Here is a 26,481-nt window from a genome sequence, read left to right on the forward strand (position 1 = left end):
GTGATCTGGAGATAATAGTATTGCATGCGTTATATTCTTGGATGTTTTTGCTGATATTTGCTATCACTTCTTCCTCGCTGATGTTGCTATCTTCAAAAATGAATTTATTTCGCATATACCATATGTTGTAGAGGAGGGAAGCAGTATAAATGAGAGTGTTATTATCTTGCGTGAGGATAAATTCTAGGAGCCAGTCAGTGAAGTTATATTCTGTGTGATCAGGGAACTTGATGTTGAGAATTGAACCAAACCATACTTTTCTAGCATAAGGGCATTCCATAAAACTGTGGTTCAGAGTTTCAATTTTATTGACACATCTGGAACAAAACATTTCGAGAGTCAATCCTTTGTTGTGTAATTGCTGTCTTATAGGGACAGCTTCATTGAGAACTCTCCATAGAAAGTCCTTGTGTCTAGGTATGGTGTTAAGGGACCAGACTGTTTTCCAAAGCTTTTGCATACTAGCGGTGTTGGAGGATCCTTGTTCCTTGTTCTGATTCCACTCTCTGATGAGATTGTAGCCAGACTTTACTGAGTAGTTGCCATCCTTAGTGTAAAGCCACATAAGATTGTCCTTAATATTTTCCTGAATAAGAGGGATTTGGCTAATTTGTTCACCCTCAAATTCCGGAAAAATACTTGCTATTTTTGTTTGATTCCAATCCTTGCTATGAGTCTCCATTAGATCTTTGACCAAGTAGATTTGAGCTGAGTTGTTTTCTTTAGTATATAGTTTGTACCCATTTTGGAAGGGTAACCAGTTGTCTTCCCATATCTTAACATCATTACCATCCCCAATCTTCCAGCAGCCTCCATTTTGGATTACCCATATTGAATGAAAAATGCTATTCCAGGCATAACTAGAATTATATCCTAATTTGGCATGAAGGATGTCTGTGTGAGGAAAATATTTTGCTTTTAGGCACTGAGCTAAAAATGAAGTTGGGTTTTTTTGAAGCCTCCAGACTTGCTTTGCGAGCAGGGCTTCATTAAAACTTCTTAAGGACCTGAAACCTTGACCCCCCATAGTTTTTGATCTGAATAAGCACTCCTTCCTTTTCCAGTGGGTTTTTCTTTTATCTTCATTTCCTCCCCACCAGAACCTACATATAGCCTGCTCAATCTTGTTACAGATATTGTGGGGAATAAGAAAGACACTCATCACATAGGTAGGTATTGCTTGGATTACAGCTCTGATTAGCACACCCCTGCCAGAAAAAGAGAGATTCCTTTCTTTCCATCCTTTTAACTTGCTTCTAACTCTATCCATTATAAAATTGAATATGGAATTCTTGGATCTGCCTATTTTAGAAGGAAGTCCCAAGTATTTAGTGATGTTCTCAGTTATCTGAATGGGCATAAAAGATTGAAACCCTGTCTTTTGACTCTGGCTGATGTTTGGACTGAAAACCATCTCAGATTTGCTGAGGTTTATCTTTTGGCCAGATACTCTTTGATATTCAGCAAAAATATCCATTAAGTGTTTTGCTTCATCTTTATGAGCCCTGCAAAAAATCATGCTATCATCAGCAAAGAAAAGATGAGATATGGCAGGTGCATTTCTGGCAATGGAAATGCCATGGATCTTGCCCTGCTCATGATACTTGGTGATTAGACCTGACAACACTTCTGCACACAAAATGAACAGATAAGGAGATAAGGGATCTCCCTGTCTGATACCTCTCTTAGGGTGAAACTTGTTAGAGGGAACACCATTGATAAGAACAGAGAAAGAAACACTTCTGACACAAACCATAATAGTTTTGACCAGATTAATGGGGAACCCCATAGTGAGGAGAGTAGATTCTAAGAAGTCCCATTCCACTCTATCATAAGCTTTTTCCATATCAAGCTTAATGCCAACAACACCTTTCTTTATTTTTATGGTTTTTTAAGTAGTGAAAGGCTTCATAGGCTAGAATAGTGTTGTCAGTAATAAGTCTGTTTGAAGAAAAGCACTCTGTTGAGGGCTAACAATATCATTAAGGACTCTTTTAAGTCTATTTGCAATAGTTTTTGTAATGATTTTAAAAATAACATTGCATAAAGCAATAGGTTTGTAATCAGAAGGTAAATTAGGCTTCTTAAGCTTAGGGATAAGACAAAGGAAAGTATGATTGATATTACCCGGGTCACCATTATGGTTCAGGATATTAAGAATAAAGTCAGTGATATCAGAGCCAATAATCTCCCAATAAGCTTGGTAGAAGAGGGCAGGAAGCCCATCAGGACCTGGGGCAGCCAAACTTTTCATCTGTTTGATTGCTTCCATCACCTCAATAGAGCTAAATTCTTGTTGTAGGTAATCATGATTTGTTGGGGAAATCCTGCCTTTTACCACATCAATAGTATCCATCCTGCATCTTATCAGGGTTAGAGGTAGCAAAAATATCCTGAAAGTAATTAGTGAAGATTTTACTGATATCATCAGCCTCACTCCAAATCTGTCCTTCTGAATCCTGAATGTATTTTATAAAATTCTTCTTCTTTCTCTGGGAAGCCTTGATATGGAAGAATTTTGAGTTTTTATCCCCTGCTTGAAGCCAATGGGACTTTGCCCTCTGAGCCCACCAAAGTTCTTCTTCCTTTATGAGGTCATCAAGTTGCTTCTCAAGGTCCCTAATACTTTGTAAGGTTTGAGTAGTAGGAATGAGCCTCTTAAGCTTCTTTAAATTACTGTTTAATTTGTTGATTTTCCTAGGAATATCACCAAACTTCTCCTTTCCCCAGTGATGGAGGTGATTGAGAGTATTCTTGAGTTTTTCAGTAGTCTCTCCTATGCTATGAGTCCAAGAGGATTGAACAATATAGGAGCTGTCTTCATTTTGGAGCCACAACTGTTCAAATCTAGGCATATGATGCTTTTTTGCAGATCTGCATTCATTGTTAGCATAAAATTCTAGCAACAGAGGATTATGATCAGAAGCATATCTTAAAAGGTGATTATTGTAAAAATTAGGATAGTTAGAGATCCAGCTGGGAGTAGCTAAACATCTATCTAACCTTTCATGAATATAGTGATTGTCAGGTTGATTATTGGCCCATGTGAAAATATCTCCTATATACCCCAAATCAGTCAGATTACAATTATCAATAGTGGTATGGAAGTGATCAGAGATATTAATATCAATAGGGTTGCCACCCATTTTTTCTTTATCATGTAAAATCATGTTAAAATCACCAAAAATAAGCCAGTTATCATGTTGATGGCTAGCTTTAATATTATTGATAAGATCACAGGATTTAAGTTTTTCATTGTGGTTTGAAAAACCATAGAAACCAGTAGCATACCATTCAAAATTAGTAATAGGGCAAACAATGTAGCAATCAATGAATCTATTATTATGATTTAGAATATTTAGATGTACATCTTTATTCCACAACATAATAAGACCCCCAGACCTTTTTCCCTTGTTTTTTGCACAATTTACAAGAAAGTAATTAGGCAAATTATCAGAGCAAAGCTTAGATTTTAAGTTTGGATCAGACTCACACATTTTAGTTTCACTGAGAAACACAACATCAGGACAGTTAACTTTTAAGAGCTGTCTTAAGGCTCTTACTGCAGAGGGTTTTCCTAACCCTCTGCAGTTCCACGCTAGGATTTTCATGGCTGCTGGCCAGCCTTGCCACCAAGGCTTGCCATTATAAGATCTTGTGTAGTAGTTTGGTGAGCTTGGATAGTGTGAGAAGCTGGGAGAGATTTCCTTTTGAGGGGATTGGGTTTCTGCATACTTTGATCTTTCCATCCATGAGTGCTAGAAGTGGTAGTTGATGCTCCATTAGTGTTTCCCTGTCCAGATTGAGCCTTCCTAATTCTCAGATTTTCCATCATGTCTAGCATTGCTTTGGGTATTGGACTGTATTGTTTTGCACTAACAGATTTCATAGGGTTGCTATGAATTTTATGATCCCTGGTGTCATGGATCCTCCTACCATACACATTGGACCTAAGCCATGGTCCCCTTGGGTTTACTGCTCCTTCAGGTAGCTCAGCAGAGGAATCTTCACAGTTTTCATTACTATGGCCAATCAAACCACACTTAAAACAAACGAGGGGCAGATTTTCATATCTAAAGTCTACCCAATTAATCCCATCATTCTGGTTGCCAATGTACATTCCTGCAAGAACAGGGTTGGAGAGGTTGAATTGGATCTTGACTTTAATGATTTTTGCGTTGTTTGGGTATTCATAGATTGCTGCTTCCTCAACCTTTCCAATCTGTGCTCCAAGTTGATGCCCCATTTCTACAGTCTTGCAATGTAGAGGTAATCCCCAGACTTTAATCCATAGGGGAGCATGGCTAAAATCTAGCTCTTGGATGTTTGTGTTTCTGTTCCATAGGTAAAGTTTTAACCAAACATTCCTTATGATCCATGGTTCTCCTTTGAGAATCCTGTTTATATCAGATTCTTTCTCAAAAGTAAATTGATACAAGTTGTTTTCCAATTCTGTGATTTTAAATCCAGCAGGACTGCACCAAATTCCACTTAAAGAACTGAACAGGACTTGTTTTGAAATTTGTTTTTGTGCAAGTAATTTACCTATAATGTTGTTTTTGCATTGTTTGAGACCTTCACCCAATACTTCTTCCTCATACATGAAAAAGGGGCCTTCAGAATTCATGTTGTCTCCCCCAATCTCTTGGTTGCCATATGTCTGATAATCTTCTGGAATTTCATATGCAGGTGAATTGTTGCATTCTGGCACATAGTGTTGGTCATGATATGATGATGAACCTGGTTCTTGATTTCTGCCATTGAGTAGAGAAGGAATATCAAGATTCTGGTAAGATGATGAATCTGGTTCTTGATTCTTGCCATAGGATAGAGAAGGAACATCAAGTTTCTGGATTTTGTATGGTCTTAGAATGTTGTTGTGGCTGAGATCAATTTGATCATCAGATTTTTGAATTTCTTTTCCTTTTGGTGTTTCCATGTTGACAGGATATAGATTGAGACAACTTATGATAAGGGAAGGATGAGAACCAAGAAGGTTATTGGTAATGAAATTCAAGAATCGTACAACAAAGAGGGAGGAAGTAATTCAAGAAGCGTACACCACAGAGGGAGGAAGAAATCAACAGGGAAGAAGAAGATTGGACAGAAAGGTTTGCAAACCAAGAAGGTTCAGAAAGCGCAAGGAAAAACACACATCATTGATAAAGGAGACCAAGCCACAAGAAAAGAAATCAAAAGGATCACCAAAGAAGAGAAAGAGAGGAAAGAACGCACAAAGTGCAAACTAAAAGAAACCAGAGAAACGCACAAAGTGCAAACTAAGAAAAACAACTATCCAGAATCAGTATTCAACTAATTAAGGAAGGATAACATATAAGGTTTAAAGAAGATGGACAGAGCGATGAAAAAACTAACGAGAAACGATAAGGGTTAGGGAGCGGTTTACGATTTCAATTTCTCGCGCTTTCGTTGTATTTTCAAAATCAAATCCCTAACGATTGTTATTAAAACAAAATCCGCTTCTACATGTATTATGGAATGTCATTACCTATTAAGATACATTCACGGGGGCATTTTATTTATTTTCACCATAATTTGAAGGGATAATTACGCTCACTTCCCTTGAGGTTTCTTTAAAGGGACACCCCCTCTATTTTCATATTCAACATTGACCTCCCCTACCTTTAACACTGTTTAACTTCCGTCAAGTTATTTAGAAAAACAAAAATATTAAAAACTCATGTTGCCTGGGTTTTCATTCCATCCAAGCAATTATCGCCCTAAACTTACATTTCTCCATGGAAACAACACAAGCTGCGTGAAGCTTAGGTGAGTCTATTTCCATTCTAAGCAACAAATGGGCAAATAACTCGTGAGACTGCTCATCGACGGGTTTGAAGAAGAGGGAAACCTTGAATTTCAATTCCTGAGATTCTTCTATTGTTTATGTTGATGCAATGATTTTTGGAGATAATTTAACTTACAATTTTAGGGATTTAATGTACATGTAGAATTTCATTACCAATTTGGTATTAAGCTCATTTGTTATGACAATTTGGTGGAAAAAATAAAAGAAAAATATGCAAAAAGCTTCAATCAACGGCAAAATCTTCAATGTTGGTGGATGAAGATGGTCTTCTTCAATCGGAAAGCGGTGCTTTTATTTTAACAGAATAATAAAGGGCGTTAAATTGAAAAGGGAGGTATCTATCTATTTTGAAAATCTTGAGGGAGGTTAATGTCTATTATAAAACTAGAGGAGATGTCAGTGTCATTTAAAGAAACTTTAGGAGAGGTCATTGTAATTATCCTATATGAATATACATATTTCATAGTTATCATCTAATGAATTATTTCATATAGGAATCGAATTCAGGTTCAATAATTCATCCTTGATATTAACCATTTGAGTCAAATTGCTTATCTAGTTTATTTGATATATTTTTTTTTTGGATATATTATTATAACAAATAAATAAGAAATGGACCGTTTTTTTAGAGCAAAAAAATTAAAGAAAAAGACCCAACATGGTTTTCTTTTCATATCCATAGCATTATTTTACTCATGGCCAGGATTGCACAGCGCTTTGCAGTTTGACTAGAGAAGGTGCTACTTTGCAGAAATGGCGCTAGCAGCACTTGCTTCTTGTCCTTTTTCTATAACAACGTTTCATCCCTATCCATCAAATTATCCACATTCCCGTTCACCCTCATCCCTTTCCCCTCATCTTCAAACTCAACCCTCCTTTTCCTTCCTCGCCAAATCACCACCACCAAACAACCACTTTTTCCGTTTTCATTTTCGACCCTCCATCCGTTGCCGCTGTAGTAGTTACTCCCCCAATGTCAATGTGTCATTCGGTAATTAAACTTCTCTCACACATTTTCTCAAACACCTTACATGCATTCGCTAATGTATTTTATTTTTTCATGTTGCAGGTACACTTGTCTCTTTATTTGAAGAATTCGGTATTAGTTTCAAGCAAACAGAATTGCTTTTACTCAATGCCCCTGAACTTAACTCTATTCCATTGGATTCATTGCGTGATCGCGTTTTTTCATTATACTCTCTCGGGTTAGATCGTGTTTCCATCAATCACTTAGTCACTGAACGTTTAACTGTGCTGACTGCTAATGAAATTGATCCATTGTTGAGTTTTTTGAGAAATGAATTACAAGGACAACTTGAGAAATCAAAGCTGAAGCGGCTTTTATTAGCTAATGAACCGAAAAATTTATCTGGGTTTCCTCAGAAGGTTCGATTGCTTGTTGATAGTGGAATTCCTGTTGATAAGATTGTACATGTGCTTAACAAAGTAAATTTGTCGAAGGCGATTTGTCATAGGTCAATAGATGAAATTGAAAGAATTATAGATTTCTTAAAACCCTTTGGTGGTATTCATTTGATTGTGAAGCACCCTGTGATTCTCAATTGTGATTTGCATAATCAGCTTATTCCTAGAATTAGAGTTCTTACTGAGTTAAGTGGTGGAGATGAGGATAGTATTGGGAAAGTGCTGAATAGGTTTCCTATTATCTTGAATTATAGTGTGGAACATCTTGAGGAACATATAAAGTTTCTGAGGTGTTTTGCAGACCTTGATGATCAACAAATATTTAAGATTGTGTTGGTGTTTCCGGCTATCTTTACCAGTAGCAGAGAGAGGAAACTGCGTCCTAGAATACAATTTCTCAAGGAATGTGGGTTAGACGCTGACGAAATCTTCAAGTTCTTGACCAAAGCAGCGTTGTTTTTGAGCATTTCGTTCCGTGCGAACCTTGCGTATAAGCTTGGGTTTTTGATCAAGATTGGGTATAAATATAGGACTAAGGAGTTAGCAGTGGTGATTGCAGCTTCTACGAGAATAAGCTGTGAGAATATGCAGAAGATGGTGAGCCTATTCTTGAACTATGGGTTTTCATTAGAAGACATATTTGTTATGAGCAAGAAGCATCCTCAGATACTGCAGTATAATCATGCCTCTCTAGAGAAGAAGATGGAGTACTTGATAGAGGAGATGAATCGTGACATTCAAGAGTTACTGGATTTTCCTGCATTTCTTGGATACAAGCTTGATGACAGAATTAAGCATAGGTATGAAATAAAGAAGGGTTTAAGGTGGGAACAAATGTCTATCAATAAGCTTTTAACTGTTTCAAGTGAGAACTTCACTGGCAAACGAAAAAAAGCTTCTTCTGTAAAATATGAATTGAAATAAAGGTGAACAGCTTAACCTGTTTCCCTTTTCCTTGTACATTAGTTTTGCTGCCCCTAGTTATTTTGTTTATTCATTATGTTTCAGGGACTTTAATCCCAAGAAAAGTTAGTGCAAAGAGTAATACTTCCTCATTATTTGATTATATCCCCACTCCTAAATTGTTGACAGAAGAATTTAAAAAAAAAAAAAAAAAAGTGCTGAGACTAGCTACTACAATAAACTGCTAAAACTTGTAAACGTTGCCTTAAAGACAGTGTTTTAGAAGTAGTAATTTTCTAATGCAAAATACTTTATTTAAGCAACAACTCCTGAGAATATTTGCTGCTTAGCTATGGATATGTCGACCATAAATCCCTATATCAACATTTTTATACTTGAAATTGTAATGATTTAGACCATTTAGTCCCTTAAATTTGTGCAACAATAATTTAGCCATTTAAATTAAAGAACGTTAAGGCAATAAGTCTTTTTTTTTTATTTTTAAATTAGAACAATTTTAGAGGTTCTATGTTTGTCTTGATGCAATAAGCGACTATTCAAAGCAATTTATAAGTTTGCACGAATGTCTTCTGAAACAATATTTTGATCCAGGAGCTATAATTGACTGAGGTTCTTTCATTTAAGGGAGTAAATTACTATTTCAAAAAATTTAAAAATTAAATTCTTCTGCACAAGTAACAGAATCAATAGAATTGACCAATTAAACGAGGTTGTGGCTTTGAATAAAGGTATCTGTTGTTGAAAAACTCCTAGCCTTACATGTTTGTAAATTGTAAGAATACATCTCGGTCATCAGAATTTTGGATATCCTTCGTATTTAATTGGTCATATTTGGCTAGAACATGGTGTTTTACTGCCTCTATTAGAGAAGGACCTCAAAATCCTTATGTAGGTGTCCAAAAAGAAAGAGTGATATTTCAAGGGAGCTTCTTCACCTATGTTTCTTAAAAACCGACTATGTCCAAAAGTGATTCGGATACGTGTATTTGAAGCTAAAATCATATCGTTCAGATGTGTTCATCCCGACAAATTTGGTTTTTAAGAAATCGTTGGAAAGGCAGTTCTCTAATTTCGAAGTTAGACATATGTTTTAGGGAAAACAAAACAGACAATTTTTTCAAAACAAAACCAACAGACTAATACGTCCTCTTTTAATGGAAGTGGGGGAGCCATAAAGCCGGTGAGGTTTGCCGGCAAGGCAGAAAATTCAGAAAGAAAATTGCAATGTCTAGTAAAGTTCAGAAAGAAAATTCACAAAACCAGTCCACTAATATTGATCCTCCACTTCGGCATCGTTACAAGCATCACAACCAGATTCATTAGTTTCAAGTCCACATTTAAGAAGAAAGCTGTGGCAGTCAAACCATATACATTAAATACAAGTCCCATACACTTCAACAGGACTTTCTAACTATAAATCTCTTGCTTGATTGTATATTTGTATACCTGTCACTTTGATTTCTCTTGGCAGCCAACATCTACCTAATAAACTCAACGCAGTAAAATTTGCTAGACAAGTAAAGGAATAAAGTGAAAAATTATTTAAAATTTTGAGTAATCTGGGAAAGTAATAACACAAAGCAGAACAAAATCAATGATGAAAGAAAGCAGACAACATTGTCAGAGGAAAAGATGTATTGTAGAAGTTATGTGCAGCACACTCAATGGTGCATCTCTTTCATTTTACAATCACTGGCTATCCAAGTGTACATTATTAAAAACTTTAAAACTTGGTTTGCACTTGAAAGTTGAAACCCCAGAGTCTCCATTAGAATTTCATATGCAACTTCTTGCTCCAAAGAAATTGCTATTACTATCCGCTAATCATGTACAATCTCTTGTGGTCTTAGAAAATGAGTTTCACTTGAAATTCCTTTCATTCTTGTAGAGAGGGTTCTTTAGCCGGTTCAACCACTATAGGCTCCAATTTATCTGCTTCACCGTTTCCTTTGGGAATAATGAGTCCATAACCTCCTTCTTTTCTTTTGTATACAATATTAACCTCCCCTGAAACAAAGGAAGTACACTTTGTTACCCCTAAGATAGCATAAAATTGAGCAGAGACAATAAAATGTAGTGAGAAACATGGTCAAACCAAAGATAGCTAAAACAGTAGTATTTACTGACCAGATTCTTCATTTCGAAAAGCATAGAAGTCATGAGCAACCATTTCCAACTGGTCAATTGCTTCAAACACGGTTAAAGGAGGCATGTCAAAGTATTTTGTCCGAACAACCTGTAAAACAGCCTCGCAACTGGAGTTAGTGCAATGTAAGGAAAATAAACAATAAATAACAAAAGAACATAAGTAATGATATATCATCAATCAACATAAATAGTGTAAGAGCAAACTGCAGATCTACTTCCAAACCAGAAATTGAAGTTTTTCTAATCAATTTGCAGAACATTTTCAGTTATATTTCTAGAATGACACAGCCTGATATGATATTTCTAGCTACATAATGATTAATATCAACAACGAAGGTACCAACCTCCTCAATAAGTTCTTCTTCTTCCTCCTTTTGTGGGGAGATTTCAGTTTCATCCTCCTCATCCTGTGTGGGTAATGGCAATACCGCCTCTCTAAATTTCAACCTATTAGATCCCTTCATGTGGCGACCATGATCAGTTTCTTTTTCCTTAATCTTTCTCAGCTTTCTTTGAATGACCGAGGACACCAAATCTATACTCGCATAGGTAGTTTCCGCATGTTCCTCAGCCCGCACCACCCCATGCCTCTTTGTAAACAAAGTAACCTAATGCAAATCATAGAAATCAACTAATTAATTCAAGACCCTGAATCCATCCTAGGTTTACAACAAAAGCAAAATTAGAAAATGCAAAAGAGATCTACTACCTCGCATCTACGTGTTCTAGGTCCTCGACCAAATTCTCCTCCACCACGAGTAGATAGTCTCACATCAACTTCTCTTACTAAGTAGCTGTGCTTCTGAACTGCTCTCCCCACTTTCTCCTCTACGTGCTGTTTCACCGCATCATTCAGCTGAACTCAACCACAGCTAGTAGATTAGTTATAGAATTACACTAACCGTTTCTTCTCATTGTGAATATAATTTCAATAATATTTATTTTTCTCTACTTTACTTTTATCAATAATTTCTATCTAGAATAGTAATGATGATAATAAAATGGAAATGGGAATAGATTATACCTGCATATTTTTACCCTGGATGATTAATTTGACGGAAGAGAGTGGACCGTCCCATGACATACAAACAACGGAGACTGAACCGCCGCTGCTGCCGCCGCGGCGTTTGGTTGTTGTTGTTGTGGCGGCATACTTCAATTTCAGCAACTGTGATGTGCCTCCTTCTCCTGTCAAGAATGTTGTGGAGGGTGACTTGGTCTTTATGGAGGAAGGTAGAGGAGGAAGAGAGAGTACAGAAAGGCACCGCGTAGAGGAAGAAGAAGAGGAGGAGGATGGAAAAAGGTTTGTGTGGAAGTTGAAGGGAGTCGCCATTGACATATTATGAATGAAGATTTTTCTGCTACTGTTTAGTCTGTATATATGGAAGAAAGAAGGAAGAGGAAATAATGATGATGATGGTGAAAGCGTTTAATAACGATTGTCTCTTTCCATTTTGGATGACGATGAACATGAACATTCAACTGTGTCTCACACGCGGGCCATTTCCCAGCCTACTCATAGATTATCCATAACTTTTTCATATTTTTATTTATTTATTTCAAATTTCAAATACAACTATAACTATTTATTTAAAAAATAAGGGAAATGTTAACTTGTGCCCTTGAGGCACAAGTTTAGAAACTAAACATGAAAATGTTTTCTTGAGAATTATGCATCCAATGTATTAAAGTTTTAAAATTTTATCTTTTCAATACAAAAGTTATATTTTAATTCCCCTTTTAGCTTCTTAACTTGTGCCCTTAGGGCACAAGTTAACATGACCTAAAAAATAAATAGCATTCTTATGACACGTGGCACCATAAAATCCCCCTGGAAGTATGATTGTGACACATGGCACCATAAACTAAACCAAGCATTCTTTTTTTTTGAAGGATAAACCAAGCATTCTTATGCATTTGATATTTATTGCTATTATTTTATGTTTATTTTTTTATGAAATATTTTATGTTAATTTAGCATTTTAGTTTATGATGCCACATGTCATAACCAAAAGAAGAGAAAATAATTTCCATAATGAGACATGAAATAGGTCCTAAATTTATATTATATAGATATATAGATATAGATAGATAGGGCAATGGAACAATTATGATAAAAATGGAGTTTGCTACAATTGAATTAATCTAAAAGTACTAGATATAATAAATTTGTTCCCGATGTAAACATTATGTTAAGGTATAAATAATAAATCCAACAGATTTAAGCGAAAAAAAAATTCTAAGAAAATCAACCACATGATTCGACCATTGATACTTCAAATTTCTTTTAGTGAACGACATATATCAGGAACGAATTCAATGAGCATCATACTCGATTGAATTTTTGTGAACGACATATATCAGGAACGAATTCAATGAGCATCATATTCGATTGAATCAAAAAAATAATAAAACAAACAAAAAGATGAACAACGAAAAAACAAAGGAAAAAACTAAACAAACAGAAAAAGAGGCAAGGTTGTGATGTGAAAATTGGTGAAGCCATACGTCTAATTTATAGTAATTTTTAGTGGGTAATTTGGTAAACTAAATGGATCTAATTTGGCATGAGAGTAATTACACGCGGTCGTTTTTAACTTTTGGTTACATTTATTTTCTAACATAAGTCTTACTATTTTTTTTTGCTTCCCTTTTTAATCAGTTTTATTTCATCGATTTGCTATTTTTTCGGTTGACTTCTATATGCATCCCTTACATATGGTATTTCTTTCTTTTCTTTTTTTTGAGGGAAGGTTTTTCCTTATTATTAAGGAAAATCAAATCATATTGTGTTTAATTGTTTTAATGTCACTTTGAATAAAATATCGTTGACATAATTACAATCAAATCAATTGTTTCATGTCATTTGTAGATCTCTTTTTCCTTTCTCTCCTGTGAGCAGTCACAAAAACCATAGTTTCTTCTCCATCATCCACCAAGGAGGGGTGATTTAGGGTCAATTTTTGACCCAAAATCACCCCTCTAACTCGTTTTTCCATTTCCCTTTTATTGAAATAAGTGATTTTCACATCTATTTCGTTTTATTTTGTGATTTCATCGTCTTCGTGCGACATTGGTTGTTCGTCGTCTTTGTGCGACGTTGTTTGTTTTTCTTGTTTCTCTCAGGTATTTGATCCCTTCAGATTGTCGGATCAGCTTCGATCCTGTGCAGATCCAATCAATGACTTTGGCGTCATCCACGTTGCAGATCCGAAAACATGGTTATTCCGGAGATTTAAATATAGTCATATGTGTAGGCATTTGTACTTTGCCGTTTTATGCTATTAACATGGATGTTGTGAGCCTGTTCACATATTCATCCATTTTATTTTTAGCGAATTTGCATTATATCGATGTACTCTTTCAATTTGAATGAATGAATATCTTTTATTTTGTCAAAAAAAAATCATTTGTAAAAAAAAAAAAAATGTCCAACATCATGATTATTATTATCATGAAAATAAAAATTAAGAAATGTATAACATTATTTTTGTTTTGTTTTGAACAAACACTATTATACGGTATTATTACTATACAATATACATATGAAAATAGAAACAAAAGTATATTACCTTAAAAAAGAACATATTAATTCAAATTATATAAAAAATTAATGGTTATTACGAAAATCTAATTAGAATTATTTTAAAAAGATACACTCATATCAAATCATATTTTTATTATTTGACATATATCAATTGTTTATTCTCTTTGACATTTAAATAATTATTCCATTATTTGTTTTATTTTAATCTTTGCATTCAAATATTTTAATTTAAATTATTTGTTTATTAAAAAAAATTAAATTATTTGATTAAAATTTGTATTTTTTGAATTCGAAATGATTGATTTCTAAAATTTAATCTCAAATTTATAAATTGAAATTGTAAAACTTCGTCTTATACATAAATATAAATATTGAATACAAATTTGTGAGAATGAATGTGGTGAGAGTATTTTGTGAGGATGAATGTGGTGACTTGTAAAAAACTTCCATTATGTTATTGTGCCACATGTCAATATCATAAGAATAGAAAAACACTTCCATATTGGGTCTTGGAAAAAGGTCATAAATTTATATAATATAGATTTCAAACAGACGCTTATAAGAAACCAAGGCGCGAAATTCAAAAATAACATAAAGGGTCAAAAATGTAACTAGCCAAAATATTTCATATAGATCTATTTTTACACACCCATTATATACTTTTGTTTTACACACACCCATGATGTATTTATTAATCACAAATAAAAAGATAGTTAAATCGATCCATATGTATGTTAAGTTGTTGGCAAATTCATGAATCTTAATTATTAGGATTGATTAACCATAAATCCCAAAAAGTAGGAATTAAGGAAAAAATGTGTACAAGATCAAGTATGTAACATTAACATAAGGAACATAATGGTGTACATATCATAATGACTAAGTCAGAAGAATTAATTAAATTAATAATAATTAATATATATAATAATATTTTAAAATAAATATTTAACCAAATAAAATTTCCAACAGATTATGCATCTCAAGTGGGATGTCAAAACAAAGTTTGGAACATGTATTTCGATTTTATGATTTATGTTTAGGAGACATCGTGTTGCGAAAATGGATATGGTATATTCATGATATAACATCAAATTTTTGGATTGTTCTCTTTGCATGTGTCTTAATCTAAACATATTCATGATATAACATCAAAAAACAATCTCCTCATTATCATCACCCCCTTACATCATCGTTGACTTCAATTGTTCTCTCTATTGTATGCATGGGCGGAGCCAGCAACATCCCAGGGGGTGCAGCTGAACCCCCTCATCTCTATGATTTTATATCAATTATCCTATATATTTCTCTATTTGAACCCCCTCAAATACTAGTTTTGCACCAACTCTCTTTTGTTTCTAGATAGACAAACAACTATTTTGATCCTCGGATGCGTGGGACACTAATACTATAAGTTTTAAATATATCTAAATTTAAAACATATTTCCAATGACCCTATTATTGTAATTTTATGGACTAAATTGAACAACAAAAACACTTTTAAAGACTAAATTAACTATTTAAAAACAAATTTAAGGACTAAAACGACTAATAAAATAGACACATGTAAATTTACTCATAATTTCGATACATCCGTAAATTAATATAACAACGAAGTAAACATTCAATGATCAAAACTTTGATCGTTCAAAAGTTTGAACCCCCTGACCTAGGGTCCTGGCAACACCACTGTATGTATGTTCATATTTTTGTTGGATTTAAACAAAGTTGACTTTGTATGGTTAATTGTTTCAAAGTGGTTAAGTTATAACTTTTAAATATATCACAAGCCTCAAAATTTTTGAGTGCAAGCTTTAAATTTTTTAGGAGCCCATAATCAACAATAAGTTTTTCAACTATTCCTCCTTTATTTGTTTCTCCTTCTCCTTCTATTACTTTGTATGATTTCTTTCTGCTTCTATGTCATATGAGTTTATGAATATTTCATTGTTCTTGGTATTTCATTATTAATTGCAACAAGACCAATGACAATGAAATTTTATTTTCGTAAGAGGCTAGAAAGTTTACAACACTTACATTGAAAACAAACCATCAACCTTTTCAATTTTTTTCAATAGCCAAACACAAAAAAGTGTTCATAGTACAAACATGAAGTATAAAACTAAAGATTTTCTCGTAGCATAATTACGAGATATCTTTGTTTTTTTACCATCGTTAAATTCGTTCAGAGAACAATTTTCATTAGAAAAAGACCGTTGAAAACATTATCATGAATGGGAAGACATGTGATGCAGATTTCAAAGGCTACAAACAGGATAAAAATGACACCCGCCATCTGATCAAATAGTAGCAGCTTGTGGGTTACTTAAAGAATAACCACCTATTGCAATCTTTGCATCCATAATGACCTCTAACAATTGGTTTTGCAAAAGCACTGAAATCATCAACTTCAAGTTCCATAGGGTTGCATCGAAAGCTAATCTATGTTGAGTTTCCATTAATAGACTCCTAACAAGGAGTGGAGGCAAAAACCCAGCGAAGTCAATATTGATACTGTTCAAAATTATTCTCGAACTCTCGGTTTTCATTTTTTAGCTAAGTTTTATGTTTTGATTTTCAAGTTTCTACTATAAAGTCATCACATTTGCTATATGGTATTGTTACTGCTCTTATGATTGTGATTACCTAGGCTTCACGTGAGATTTGTTAGTACCATAATCAGTTTACTGAGAAAAAGTACTGTTGGACATGTATTTTTTTTCCACAAAGCAACTAAAAATTAAATGATACTGAAAACAGCAAACAAAACACAATATAAACATTACACAAAACAGAAGAAGAAGAAGAAGAAACTGACCAAAAAGGATCTTGACTAAAATCAACTAAGAAATACGAAAATAACTTAGAATAAACCACTTAACAATCCCCGACAACAACGCCAAAAACTGAATGTTCGAAAAATAGTTACATATTTTCCAATGCATACAAAGTGTAAGTATACACAATTGCAACAAGTAATAAAGAGTAAGTAGAGTATCGACCCCCCGAGGATTGTTGCGAATAAGTTTGAAGTACTTTAAAATAGTAAGTTTAATTGTATAAGATAGAAAAGATAATAGCAAAGACAGGGTTTTAAGATATTAAAGTATCAAAATGAAAAAATAATTAAGGAATAAGATATTCAAGTGAAAAATTGTGGTTAAATAATTAACTTGGTAAAGATAGAGGTTTGCAAAATTAGTTTAGAAAGCTACAACTATGATATGGAAGTTATAGCTTCGTAAAACTTCTCGAGGAAAGGTGTAAAAAATATATATACACACACGTTTCTTTTCAATTATCTTTAAAAGGTGCTTTAAAGTCTAAACGGCGGTTTAGTTTAAAACAGTATGAAACAAGGTGAGATGAAACAGGGTTTTACTCTGTAGCATAAGTCATCGATTCAGGAAAAAAAAAGGGTTTTGCTGACAATCAGAGTGTTCCTTCTATGTATTGCCTCGCTTTCTTCGAAACCAAAACTCGCTCCTAAAAAAAATGTAAAAAGAGTGACAAAATGTTGAAGGAAGTTTATGGTGTTCGCGAAGCAAACATTGAAGTGATGCTTGATTCAATTGCAAACTTGACCAAAACCGAAACCCAATGTGAGAACTTACGATTTCAACATAAAGAAAAGCGACGTTTTTGAACTTGCAACTATCTGTAAACCGAAACATAGATTTGAATGTAATCGACGGGAATGGTGTAAATCTTAAACACCATTACGCAGTTAATTTTGACAAAGTGGTGTAATCATACCACAAAAAGTCAATGTCATTGTTGTGAAGAAGCTTCAAGAAATGGCTTGTGCTTCAGGACCAGAAGACACCCTCATGCTCTACTTTAGTCGGCATGGGGAAGGGGTACATGGTTCTTGCAGATGGTGATCAACTCTTATATACATAGTTTCTACTGCTACTTCTACTTTTATAACTAAATAATACTAAAAACAACAAACAAAACACATAACATCTCATTTTTTGTATGTTATTAGAATTATCATTTTTTTCTTTAGTAAGTGTTTGTTTTCATGTAAAGAATGCTAGACATATGCAAATAATATTTTAAACTGTGTATATGAGTAGTCAGCATTCAACAATGAAATGGCCACAAAGGAATAAACATAATTATTAAATTTTTGCAATAGGTTGCAACTGATTAAAAAGATGTTGTCATGATTTGTAATTAACCACGTCAATCAAGTGTAAAGGAAGAAGTTTGGTTGATGAATTTAATCAAACAACTCGTATTGTGCAAACTACTATTGTGCATTGTGTTCATATGCACGAGATAATTTTTTAATAACATTTATTTATTTTATAAGTATTGTATAATATATTTTGTTACAATTATATGATGAATGTTAAAATGATTTTCATTTTCAATATATTTTTATATAAAGTATATAGTACTTATCCGAAATTATGATTTTTGTATGTATAATTTTAGGAAACAAATTCCTTCAAATACCACATGCGCATATGCTAGAAAATATGTGAAATAAGTGACTTTCAATAATAAATTGAAATTGTTTTGTTTAACGGAACAAACGCGGGTTCGGTCCTCGCTCCTTGTCCCAACCCTTCAAAATACTCTTTATCAAGATATTTTCTCTTTTGTTTCCACCCGCACATCTAGACCTTTTATATATGGGAAATATATTAGCATAAAAAACACAGATTCTATAAATAACATAAAATTTTGCTTATTAAAACATACATATAGTTTAAATATTTAGATTTGCACCGGTTGTTTTTAATATTGTATGTCAAATAATTAGAGATTAACTATCTTTTGTTTTCGTGTGTTTGTAAAATGGTATTTATTTTATGCATTTGAGGAAAAAGAAGAAAAAATAAATATAAGACAATAGATGAAAACTGTTATGAATACATCTATTAGTGGATGTCCATCCATTACCCTTCCACATGCTTGTAACTCCCACTATCCATTACCCTTCCATTTGCTTGTAACTCCCACTAGTAAGTGGGTTATAATGTGATTATTCGTGCACCTATATGTGTCCTATAAATAGGACCTACATTACAGTGTAATGACACACTTGTGAAGAGAATAATACAAAGTGTTTTCATCTTCTTCCTCCTCTTCTTCTTCTTTGATCTTATGTTTTTGTTTATTTCTTAACACGTTATCAGCAAGAAGCTCTACCGGAGTGATGACTTAATTACAAGCTTGGAGATAGATTTTCTTTTTCTCATTTTCTTACATTGATCCTTTCACAAAAGTGTCTTCTAAATTTCTCACCAAAGTCTCTTCCCTATCATTCTTTAGTCTCTTTCTTCATATTCTTTTCTTTCAGATCTCTGTTTCAGATTTTGGTTTCATTTAGAATGTTGTTTCTATGTCAAAATATTGATTTTCATGGAGGTTTTAGTGTTGTTCAAATAATAATAACTTATTGACACTGATGTGCTCTTGATTTTTTTTATTAGCGACGTTGCCGCATGTGCCTTCCATATTTTGGGTGAAAATGTTTGTATAAAAATGTCATTACGTTGAAGAAATAGATTCAACCAATGTAATATTTGTTACAAGCCTGTTGAAGCACATGATTATTACGTCACGAAGCTCTATCAATCGGAGGATGCTTGTTGACGTTGGAAATCATGGTAGTGGTGGTGGTGAACCTTTGATTTAAAGTGAAAATCAAATAAGTTGCAAAACTTATACCATATATATATATATATATGCTTCATGCAGGTTATCTATTCCACCTTACTTCTTGGTTATATATTTGGGTGAAATTTATGCCTGTAGTTTGTGCAAATGGTATATTGATATTTAATTTGTTTAACATTATTGCATCACAATTTTTAGATTTTACTATGAATTTTATTTAACTTGTTTATAGGTTTCATACCATATTTATAAAATATTTTTCTACTTGCGTCTTGTGACTAAAAATTAATAGATTTATTTTTCTCAAATTTCAAAAAGAATTCTTCAAAATGCCATAGGTATGAAGAAAATATATATTTTTTTATTCATTTTAAATTCCGGAAGATTTTAACGTTGAAACATCCCTGAAGGATTGTACAAACAATGAAGATCTTATGATATAGTTCTTGAAGAACTACGTTTTCTCTTAATATTAATGCATCTTGGAAGGATTGATCAAAAAATGAATATTATTTATTTTTTTATCATTGTTTATGAAGATTTGAGACATGGTTCTAGAAGAACTAATAAGTCAACATCAAACATTTTTGAAAGATTGCAAAATAAAAATATTGTGATTTTCTTTTATGCCGATAGAGGTTTGTGGTTGAGTTCTTGAAGAACTAGATATTTGTTCATAAATTAAATATATAAGGTCTATTTGATCTTGGTATAAGTTTAACAAAATAAAATTTGAATATGCTCCTGAAGTAGCAAAATCGAGAAAATAATATCAAGAATTGATATAGTAGATATTATCATTTACATGATACATGCGAAGATGGTAAAAGTTTATTATGACTTTTGATGATTATGATTTTTGCTACTAATGAGTTCTTAGAAGGCATATAAATTAGAGGTATTGTCATCTATGTCATCTCTTTGCACATTCAACACTTATAATTTGTGCTTCACATAATTTCTTTTCTAATGAAATAGTAAATATTATAGTTGTGAATTTGCCAATATTTTTCTTTTTGAAAGATTAAGATTCAAGAACAATATTGTGTTGAATTAAAAGAGTTCCCGAAGAACAACACATTTAAAGAGAACATATGAGACAATATATTTTTATGTCATTCGAAATGCTCCTGAAGTAGCAAAAAAAGCGAGTATCTTCAAGAATATTTTTGAAAGATTAGTCACATTTGTAATTGAACAAAGAGCGGCTCTTGACCAAAATGGTGAAATTGAACGTCATTCCCATAAGTGAATGATTCATACTATTAGTTTCATATAACCATTATTGTGGTTATGGCAATTATTTTAGTAGAGTCTACTATTCATACAATACATGTCAATATCATTAAATTCAATTAGTATGAACTTAGATCGTTTGGGAAATTAGTGTTTGATCAATGATTTTCTTGATACAATCATATTTCTATTAAATGGATTGAAACGTGCAATACTGTTTCCTTATTTTACGATCAAAGTTTGGTTATGATTTTCTTCTTTCTTATTGCATAAGGCTTCTAGAAGGCCTGAATTACAAGGTAAGCAAGAACAAAATCTTTCCTACATAACTCTTGAAAACATCTTCTATGAATTGACGTTCTCTTATTGCTTCTAAATGCTTCAAGATTATTATATGGTAGATATGTATATTTTCTCATGAAATAAAGTTATTCGATTTTGATCTTACATATAATATGAAATTTGGAGATGTCAAACTTGAAAATATGTCTTACTCACACTATGTGATGTCTAAATTACTCACCTAATAAATGCGTATGATTTATAAATTTTTATTTGTTGGAAAAATTGTGTTTAGTTCTTTTTATATTTGATATATCTATGATAATGCAAAAGATGATTCAAGGTTATTTTAATATATATTTATTATATAATTTGAACATAATTATTTTGTTGTTCGTTATTGTTTCAAATGGATTACAACAAATTAATCATATATTATTGTAAACCAGATGTTTACAAATCATGTTTCAAAATGTCCACTTTGAGTGTATTAAACATTCCATGAAGGATTTCTTAAATAATGATTCGTTTTGATCATTTGTGGTATATTTCCTGAAGAACTACAAGATCAATGAAAGCATGGATATTTTTGATCATTTGTGGTATATTTCCCGAAGAACTACAAGATTAATGAAAGCATGGGCTCCTAACCTAGTTTGTTATACAAGTACAAGGGTATCGTCAACAACATGCAGGCTTGCCCGAGTGGTCTAAGGGGGTAGACTTAAGACCTACTGCACTGAGTGCGCGTGGGTTCGAACCCCACAGCCTGCATTATTTTTTTTATTTTTATATGTAACCAAACAAGTACTTTTTTTTGTTAAAACGTAAGACAAAAAAACGACGTCGTTACGAGAAAACCAAAAGATCTATAAAAGACTCTCACAAATCACAATTCACCTTCTCGAAAGCCCTAGAGTTGGAGCAATTCTCGCGAACCTGAGAATCGTGCATCTCGTCTTCTCAATCGTCGTACTTCTCAGGTATTAATTCACGTTTCTTGTAACATTTGTCGATTTGTTTGCTGTTTTTTGTTGTGATTTTTTGTCGTTCCTTTTAATTTTTCTTTGCGATAATGATGGCATTGGGTTAATGACGAAGGGTTAATCGTTGCATGAACCATAAAATTGCTTAAAGATAATTTAGTGGAAGTTTGCTCATTATAACAATTTTAGTTATTTTTATATCTAACAATCAGTTCAAACAGTGTGTGCTGAAAAACAATGGCAAGTGCACCTGCTCAAATTCCTACAAGCTTTGGACATGAATTGAGGGCTTGTCTTCGCTGCCGCCTTGTCAAAACCTACGATCAGGTCTTACTGACCTTCCCTTTCTCTCACTATTCTTAGTATATGTTTGTTTCTCCTTTTAGGGGACATTATTGATTCTGGAGGTTTAGAATTGATTATGACATTATTGGTTGCTTTCAAGTAGTATTGATTGTCTCCGGAATTGATTCACTTGAAGCTAAAAGTGTAGCTTTTGATCACAGAATTGATTTTTACACTTGTTCAATTGAACCTATCCAAACACAAATCACTTCACCTTAACCCACTTTTAACCAGAATCAAAATTTTACAGAATCAATTCACTTGAACTCAATTCGTGCATAGCCAAACATACACAGATTTTGTTTTACATAAATATAAATAATCCCCGTGTTCTGGTTTGCAGTTTAGGGAGTCAGGTTGTGAGAACTGCCCATTTTTACAGATGGAAGAAGATCAAGAGCGTGCTGTTGAATGCACCACCCCCAATTTTAACGGGTTTGTCCTTGTCATATCTATTTACATCAAAACCCTAATCACCTTTGAAGCTTCTGAATGTCATGTTTTTTTCTTCATCAATTTGATTTTCAGGATCATTTCTGTAATGGATCCAACTCGAAGCTGGGCCGCCCGTTGGTTGCGCGTTGGTATGTACATTTATCTTCTGTAATACTTATTATAATTTGTCTTGCCCATTGCCTTTCAGTTTTCTTTCCCTTTACATTATTATAATGATAGCATTACTTTGTAATATACAACTAGTCATACACATGTAATCCATAACTTCGACTATGGTTGAATTGCAATTTGATATCCATAGTAGATGCACTACTTTAGAATCAGATACAAATGGGAGACAACATTATGTGGAATGCCGTTGTACGAATTGGTAATCACAAAGTCATTATTCAAAAACATTCTACATACCGCTGTCTCTCATTCACATCTACTATGGATACCAAATTGCAACTCAACCACAACCAAATTTATGGATTACATGTGTTGAGTTGTGGTAATCCCTTGCAGTTTCAACCTTTTGGTTAAAAGGGTTCAAGTAAGGTCCTAGAAAGAGGAATGCAAAATTTAATTATGAATTTTTTTTGTAACTAACAAAAATTAAGTTATGTGGAATGTTTAAGTGAATTGAATGTTCTTTAACTCTTTTTAAACACCATGAGTGTAAACAACATACTATTCACCTAAACATTGAATAATACTTATATTTTGTCTATGGTAATAAGTTTCCTAATTAAATTTTGTACTCTTCCTCCTTCTTGGACCTTACTTGACCATTTAACCAAAAGGTAGAAACTACAGAACATTACCATAACTCCAACACATGTAATCCATAACTTCGATTGTGGTTGAGTTGCAATTTGATATCCTTATAAGAAGCATATACGAATGAGAAACAACATTATGTCAAATGCTGTTGAACGAATTGGTAATCGCAAAGTGATTATTCAAAAGCATTCCACATACTGTTGTCTCGCATTCACATCTTCTTGTTATGGTTCATATACTATGAGTATCAAATTGCAACTCAACCACAACCAAATCTATGTATTACATGTGTTGAGTTATGGTAATGCTTTGCAGTTTCAACCTTTTGGTTAGAGGGTTCAAGTAAGGTCCTAGAAAGAGGAATACAAAATTTAATTATGAAATTTATTGGAGCTGACGAAGATTATAGTACTGTTTAATGTTTAGGTGAATAGTACATTCTATACTCTCGCGGTGTTAATTTATGAGATTTGTGATACTCATAAGCAATTCATTCAAGATCGTATTCAGAGCTTGGTCACGCTAGTTATACTTTTTATTTTCTTTTAAAGTCTGGTCTGCCACCCTCTACAGTAGACATGTGTGGCGGCTTCGTCACCATAAGGCTCTGATCTGCCACCCTCTGAAGTTTCGTCGCCGGAGAATTTCCCACTCACCATAACAATCCGTCAGACTTTTCGGCACGTATAGGCCACTTGCCGTCGTAAATCGTTTTGATCAAGAAGCCGTCGGTTCAGGTCATCTTGTGGGCGCCTCTTCAACCTGTTTTTGAGGTCGTTTGTCTGATGCAGTCTTTATCAACACTATCCAGCAAACCCTTGCTCTTCACTCATCGTCTGAAGCTACCGTCTCTGTTTTTCTATTTGTGCACCCTTGCAGTCTTAAGATTGTCTGGTATTTAAGTCCAGTAATTTTCCATATTGTTCTCATCGTCCTTAATGGCAGAAATCTCTAGTACTTATTATGGTATTAGAGCCTATCTTAGATCATTAGTTTATAGAGAGTGACACCCCTCACCTTACAGGCTAGTTTTGTAAGGTTGAGTTAGGCTCTACCCAAATTCTAACATGAAATCACATTCAAAGATTTTGCCAATAATGTCTAATAAGGAAGGAGTATATAACCATTTAGTGGTTGTATCTGACAAACTCCTTAAACATTTTAGATGTAGGTTATACAATGTTTTGATTATGGAAGATGGGCATAAAGGGTGGCGAGAGAAATAATATAAAGCCTGTGATAGTAAGTTCAGATTGTTGGGCACTGAGCAGAGGAGTGAGAGATGGGCAGAGAGCAAAGAGATGGATAGAAGAGGAATGTGATATAAATTGTACCAGTTAAATTTGAATTTTGAAAAGAAAAAAAATGAGCGAGTGAGAGAGAAGCTTTTCCTTTTTTGTTATAAAGAAAGGTGCCTGTATTAGTACCTCTGAATTAAAAAAACTGGTAATGTAATTTAGTGAGTGGCTACTGACTATTGTGTGATTGACACCTGGAGAGAATTTTCATTTGTGTGAGCTAAATGTGAATATTATTATAGAGAAATTGTTGTGCTGTTTTTTTCTTTTGAAGTTTATCTTGTTTGTTTATTTTTTTCTTTCAACTGTGAAGTGCCGTCTAGTTTTTCTATTTTAGAATCTCTATCTAGCTTGAAGTTTGAAATCTTGCACACAACTGAGATGTGGAAATTTAAGTTTTTCTTATATGTTGCAGGAAAATTTGTTCCTGGTGTTTACACTCTTGCTGTCTCAGAGGCTCTTCCAGACGATATGCAGGTTTGTATTTTTCTATTTGTGTAATATAGATTCAGCATACATTACTATTATTTTTGAAAAGAGACTTTGTTTTTGTTATTAAATAGTTGTCTCTTTTCAAGTATAAGATTGTGCACCTCTTTTTTTATGCCACTCTCTCAAAAACAATAATTTGACTTTAGTTTTTTTTGGGGGGGATTTTCCCCTAGGCTGTGCTTTTATCCATTAATTTAACTGGTCGGATATAAAATATTTGGCAGTTTATTCTTTTTCTTTTGCAAAGGTGTTAAAAATTTAGGGAAGCTCTAAACACACAGGCTGTGTTATGTGAAACACCGTTGCCTTGTGAGTTGAGATTTTCAATAAATGCCCAAGTGGTTATACTGTTTGGCAATGGCAACTAAGATTAGGTTATTTTTGCAATCAGTTGTTTATTCTATTACGAAGTATGAAGAAGTTAGTGTTGCTCAACTTGTATAACAAAATAAAAGATTTTCTAACATTCGTGCAAGCTGCCTAATACACAAAAAGTAATTTTTTTTTTTATTGCCTTTCTCTTGTATCATCTTATCGAACAGTTTACACTGAATTACAGTTACATGTTGAACTTTGTTTATTTATTTTATTGCGTATATGCCCATTTTCAGGCTATTTGTGAGGATAAGCATGTGCCATATACGCTTCCCAAACGTTCGTGAAACAAGTAAATATAGGCTTTGTGACATCTCTAACATGGTTGGAACCGAGTATGTATTGATGTGGACTATAGTGCTAGTTATGTTTGAATGCATTCTTGAAATGCTTTGTCAAAATTATCTAAACAGAAATTAGTTAGTGTGTACGTGAGAAGAACTCATGAAACTAAATGTAATATAGGCTTCTTTTTGACTGATATGTTGTTGGCCATAGTAATTTATCAAACTAGTATCATGCAAGCGAATTACCAATTTGCGTTCTTTTGGTCATGCTGGAAATTTTCACTTTGGTTTATACGTGATAGCACTGGCAAGTTTTTTTATTTTTATTTTACATTAATTACGATACTAGCAATGAGTTTGAACTCATAATCATAATATTTCTTATGTATTAATGTCAATGGTGCAAGTGGTGTCACCGTTCTCGTCCCAGTTTCTGGTTGAAATTTTTCGT

At 33.4% G+C, this 26,481-nt stretch overlaps 4 protein-coding genes and 1 non-coding gene across 6 annotated transcripts; 3 read left to right on the plus strand and 2 right to left on the minus strand.

Moving 5' to 3' along the window:
* Positions 1-2,342: 2,342 nt before the first annotated feature.
* On the minus strand, positions 2,343-3,611 carry LOC146941461 (uncharacterized). The gene has a single exon (XM_085749959.1). The coding sequence runs from the start codon at positions 3,609-3,611 to the stop codon at positions 2,343-2,345; it is 1,269 nt and encodes a 422-aa protein (XP_085606085.1).
* Positions 3,612-6,504: 2,893 nt separating this feature from the next.
* PTAC15 (plastid transcriptionally active 15) lies at positions 6,505-8,283 on the plus strand. Its single transcript, XM_085755241.1, has 2 exons — positions 6,505-6,821; positions 6,900-8,283. The coding sequence occupies exons 1-2, from the start codon at positions 6,584-6,586 to the stop codon at positions 8,177-8,179; spliced, it is 1,518 nt and encodes a 505-aa protein (XP_085611367.1). The 5' UTR covers positions 6,505-6,583; the 3' UTR covers positions 8,180-8,283.
* A 1,467-nt stretch (positions 8,284-9,750) lies between these two features.
* LOC146941463 (30S ribosomal protein) lies at positions 9,751-11,675 on the minus strand. Its single transcript, XM_085755242.1, has 5 exons — positions 11,352-11,675; positions 11,037-11,183; positions 10,672-10,935; positions 10,307-10,415; positions 9,751-10,186 (listed from the first exon to the last, which is right to left on the minus strand). The coding sequence occupies exons 1-5, from the start codon at positions 11,664-11,666 to the stop codon at positions 10,056-10,058; spliced, it is 966 nt and encodes a 321-aa protein (XP_085611368.1). The 5' UTR covers positions 11,667-11,675; the 3' UTR covers positions 9,751-10,055.
* A 10,042-nt stretch (positions 11,676-21,717) lies between these two features.
* TRNAL-UAA (transfer RNA leucine (anticodon UAA)) lies at positions 21,718-21,800 on the plus strand. Its single transcript has one exon. It is a non-coding gene; the product is annotated as a tRNA-Leu (tRNA).
* Positions 21,801-21,819: 19 nt separating this feature from the next.
* On the plus strand, positions 21,820-26,224 carry LOC146941465 (transcription elongation factor SPT4 homolog 2-like). 2 transcript variants are annotated; one of them, XM_085755243.1, is made up of 6 exons: positions 21,820-22,009; positions 22,234-22,339; positions 22,701-22,792; positions 22,886-22,941; positions 25,292-25,353; positions 25,980-26,224. In XM_085755243.1, exons 2-6 carry the CDS (start codon positions 22,250-22,252, stop codon positions 26,028-26,030), a joined length of 351 nt encoding a protein of 116 aa, XP_085611369.1. In that variant the 5' UTR covers positions 21,820-22,009; positions 22,234-22,249; the 3' UTR covers positions 26,031-26,224. The 2 variants fall into 2 exon arrangements, with proteins under 2 accessions (XP_085611369.1, XP_085611370.1); XM_085755244.1 differs by having other exon boundaries at positions 21,867-22,009; positions 22,225-22,339.
* Positions 26,225-26,481: the final 257 nt, after the last annotated feature.

Source organism: Medicago sativa, chromosome 3 (genome assembly GCF_051527215.1).
Source record: "Medicago sativa cultivar Bolivia chromosome 3, Bolivia_mono, whole genome shotgun sequence".
Classification (NCBI taxonomy): Eukaryota; Viridiplantae; Streptophyta; class Magnoliopsida; order Fabales; family Fabaceae; genus Medicago; species Medicago sativa.

Excerpts from the sequence above, each read along its gene's own strand:
- LOC146941461 (XM_085749959.1), bottom strand. The coding sequence starts at position 3,611 with ATGAAAATCCTAGCGTGGAACTGCAGAGGGTTAGGAAAACCCTCTGCA.
- PTAC15 (XM_085755241.1), top strand. The coding sequence starts at position 6,584 with ATGGCGCTAGCAGCACTTGCTTCTTGTCCTTTTTCTATAACAACGTTT. Across the intron at positions 6,822-6,899 it reads CAATGTCAATGTGTCATTCG|GTACACTTGTCTCTTTATTT; the intron begins GTAATTAAACTT and ends TTCATGTTGCAG.
- LOC146941463 (XM_085755242.1), bottom strand. The coding sequence starts at position 11,666 with ATGTCAATGGCGACTCCCTTCAACTTCCACACAAACCTTTTTCCATCC. Across the intron at positions 11,184-11,351 it reads TCCAGGGTAAAAATATGCAG|CTGAATGATGCGGTGAAACA; the intron begins GTATAATCTATT and ends GGTTGAGTTCAG. Across the intron at positions 10,187-10,306 it reads TTTTCGAAATGAAGAATCTG|GGGAGGTTAATATTGTATAC; the intron begins GTCAGTAAATAC and ends CCTTTGTTTCAG.
- LOC146941465 (XM_085755243.1), top strand. The coding sequence starts at position 22,250 with ATGGCAAGTGCACCTGCTCAAATTCCTACAAGCTTTGGACATGAATTG. Across the intron at positions 22,793-22,885 it reads ACCACCCCCAATTTTAACGG|GATCATTTCTGTAATGGATC; the intron begins GTTTGTCCTTGT and ends TTTGATTTTCAG. Across the intron at positions 22,942-25,291 it reads CGCCCGTTGGTTGCGCGTTG|GAAAATTTGTTCCTGGTGTT; the intron begins GTATGTACATTT and ends TATATGTTGCAG.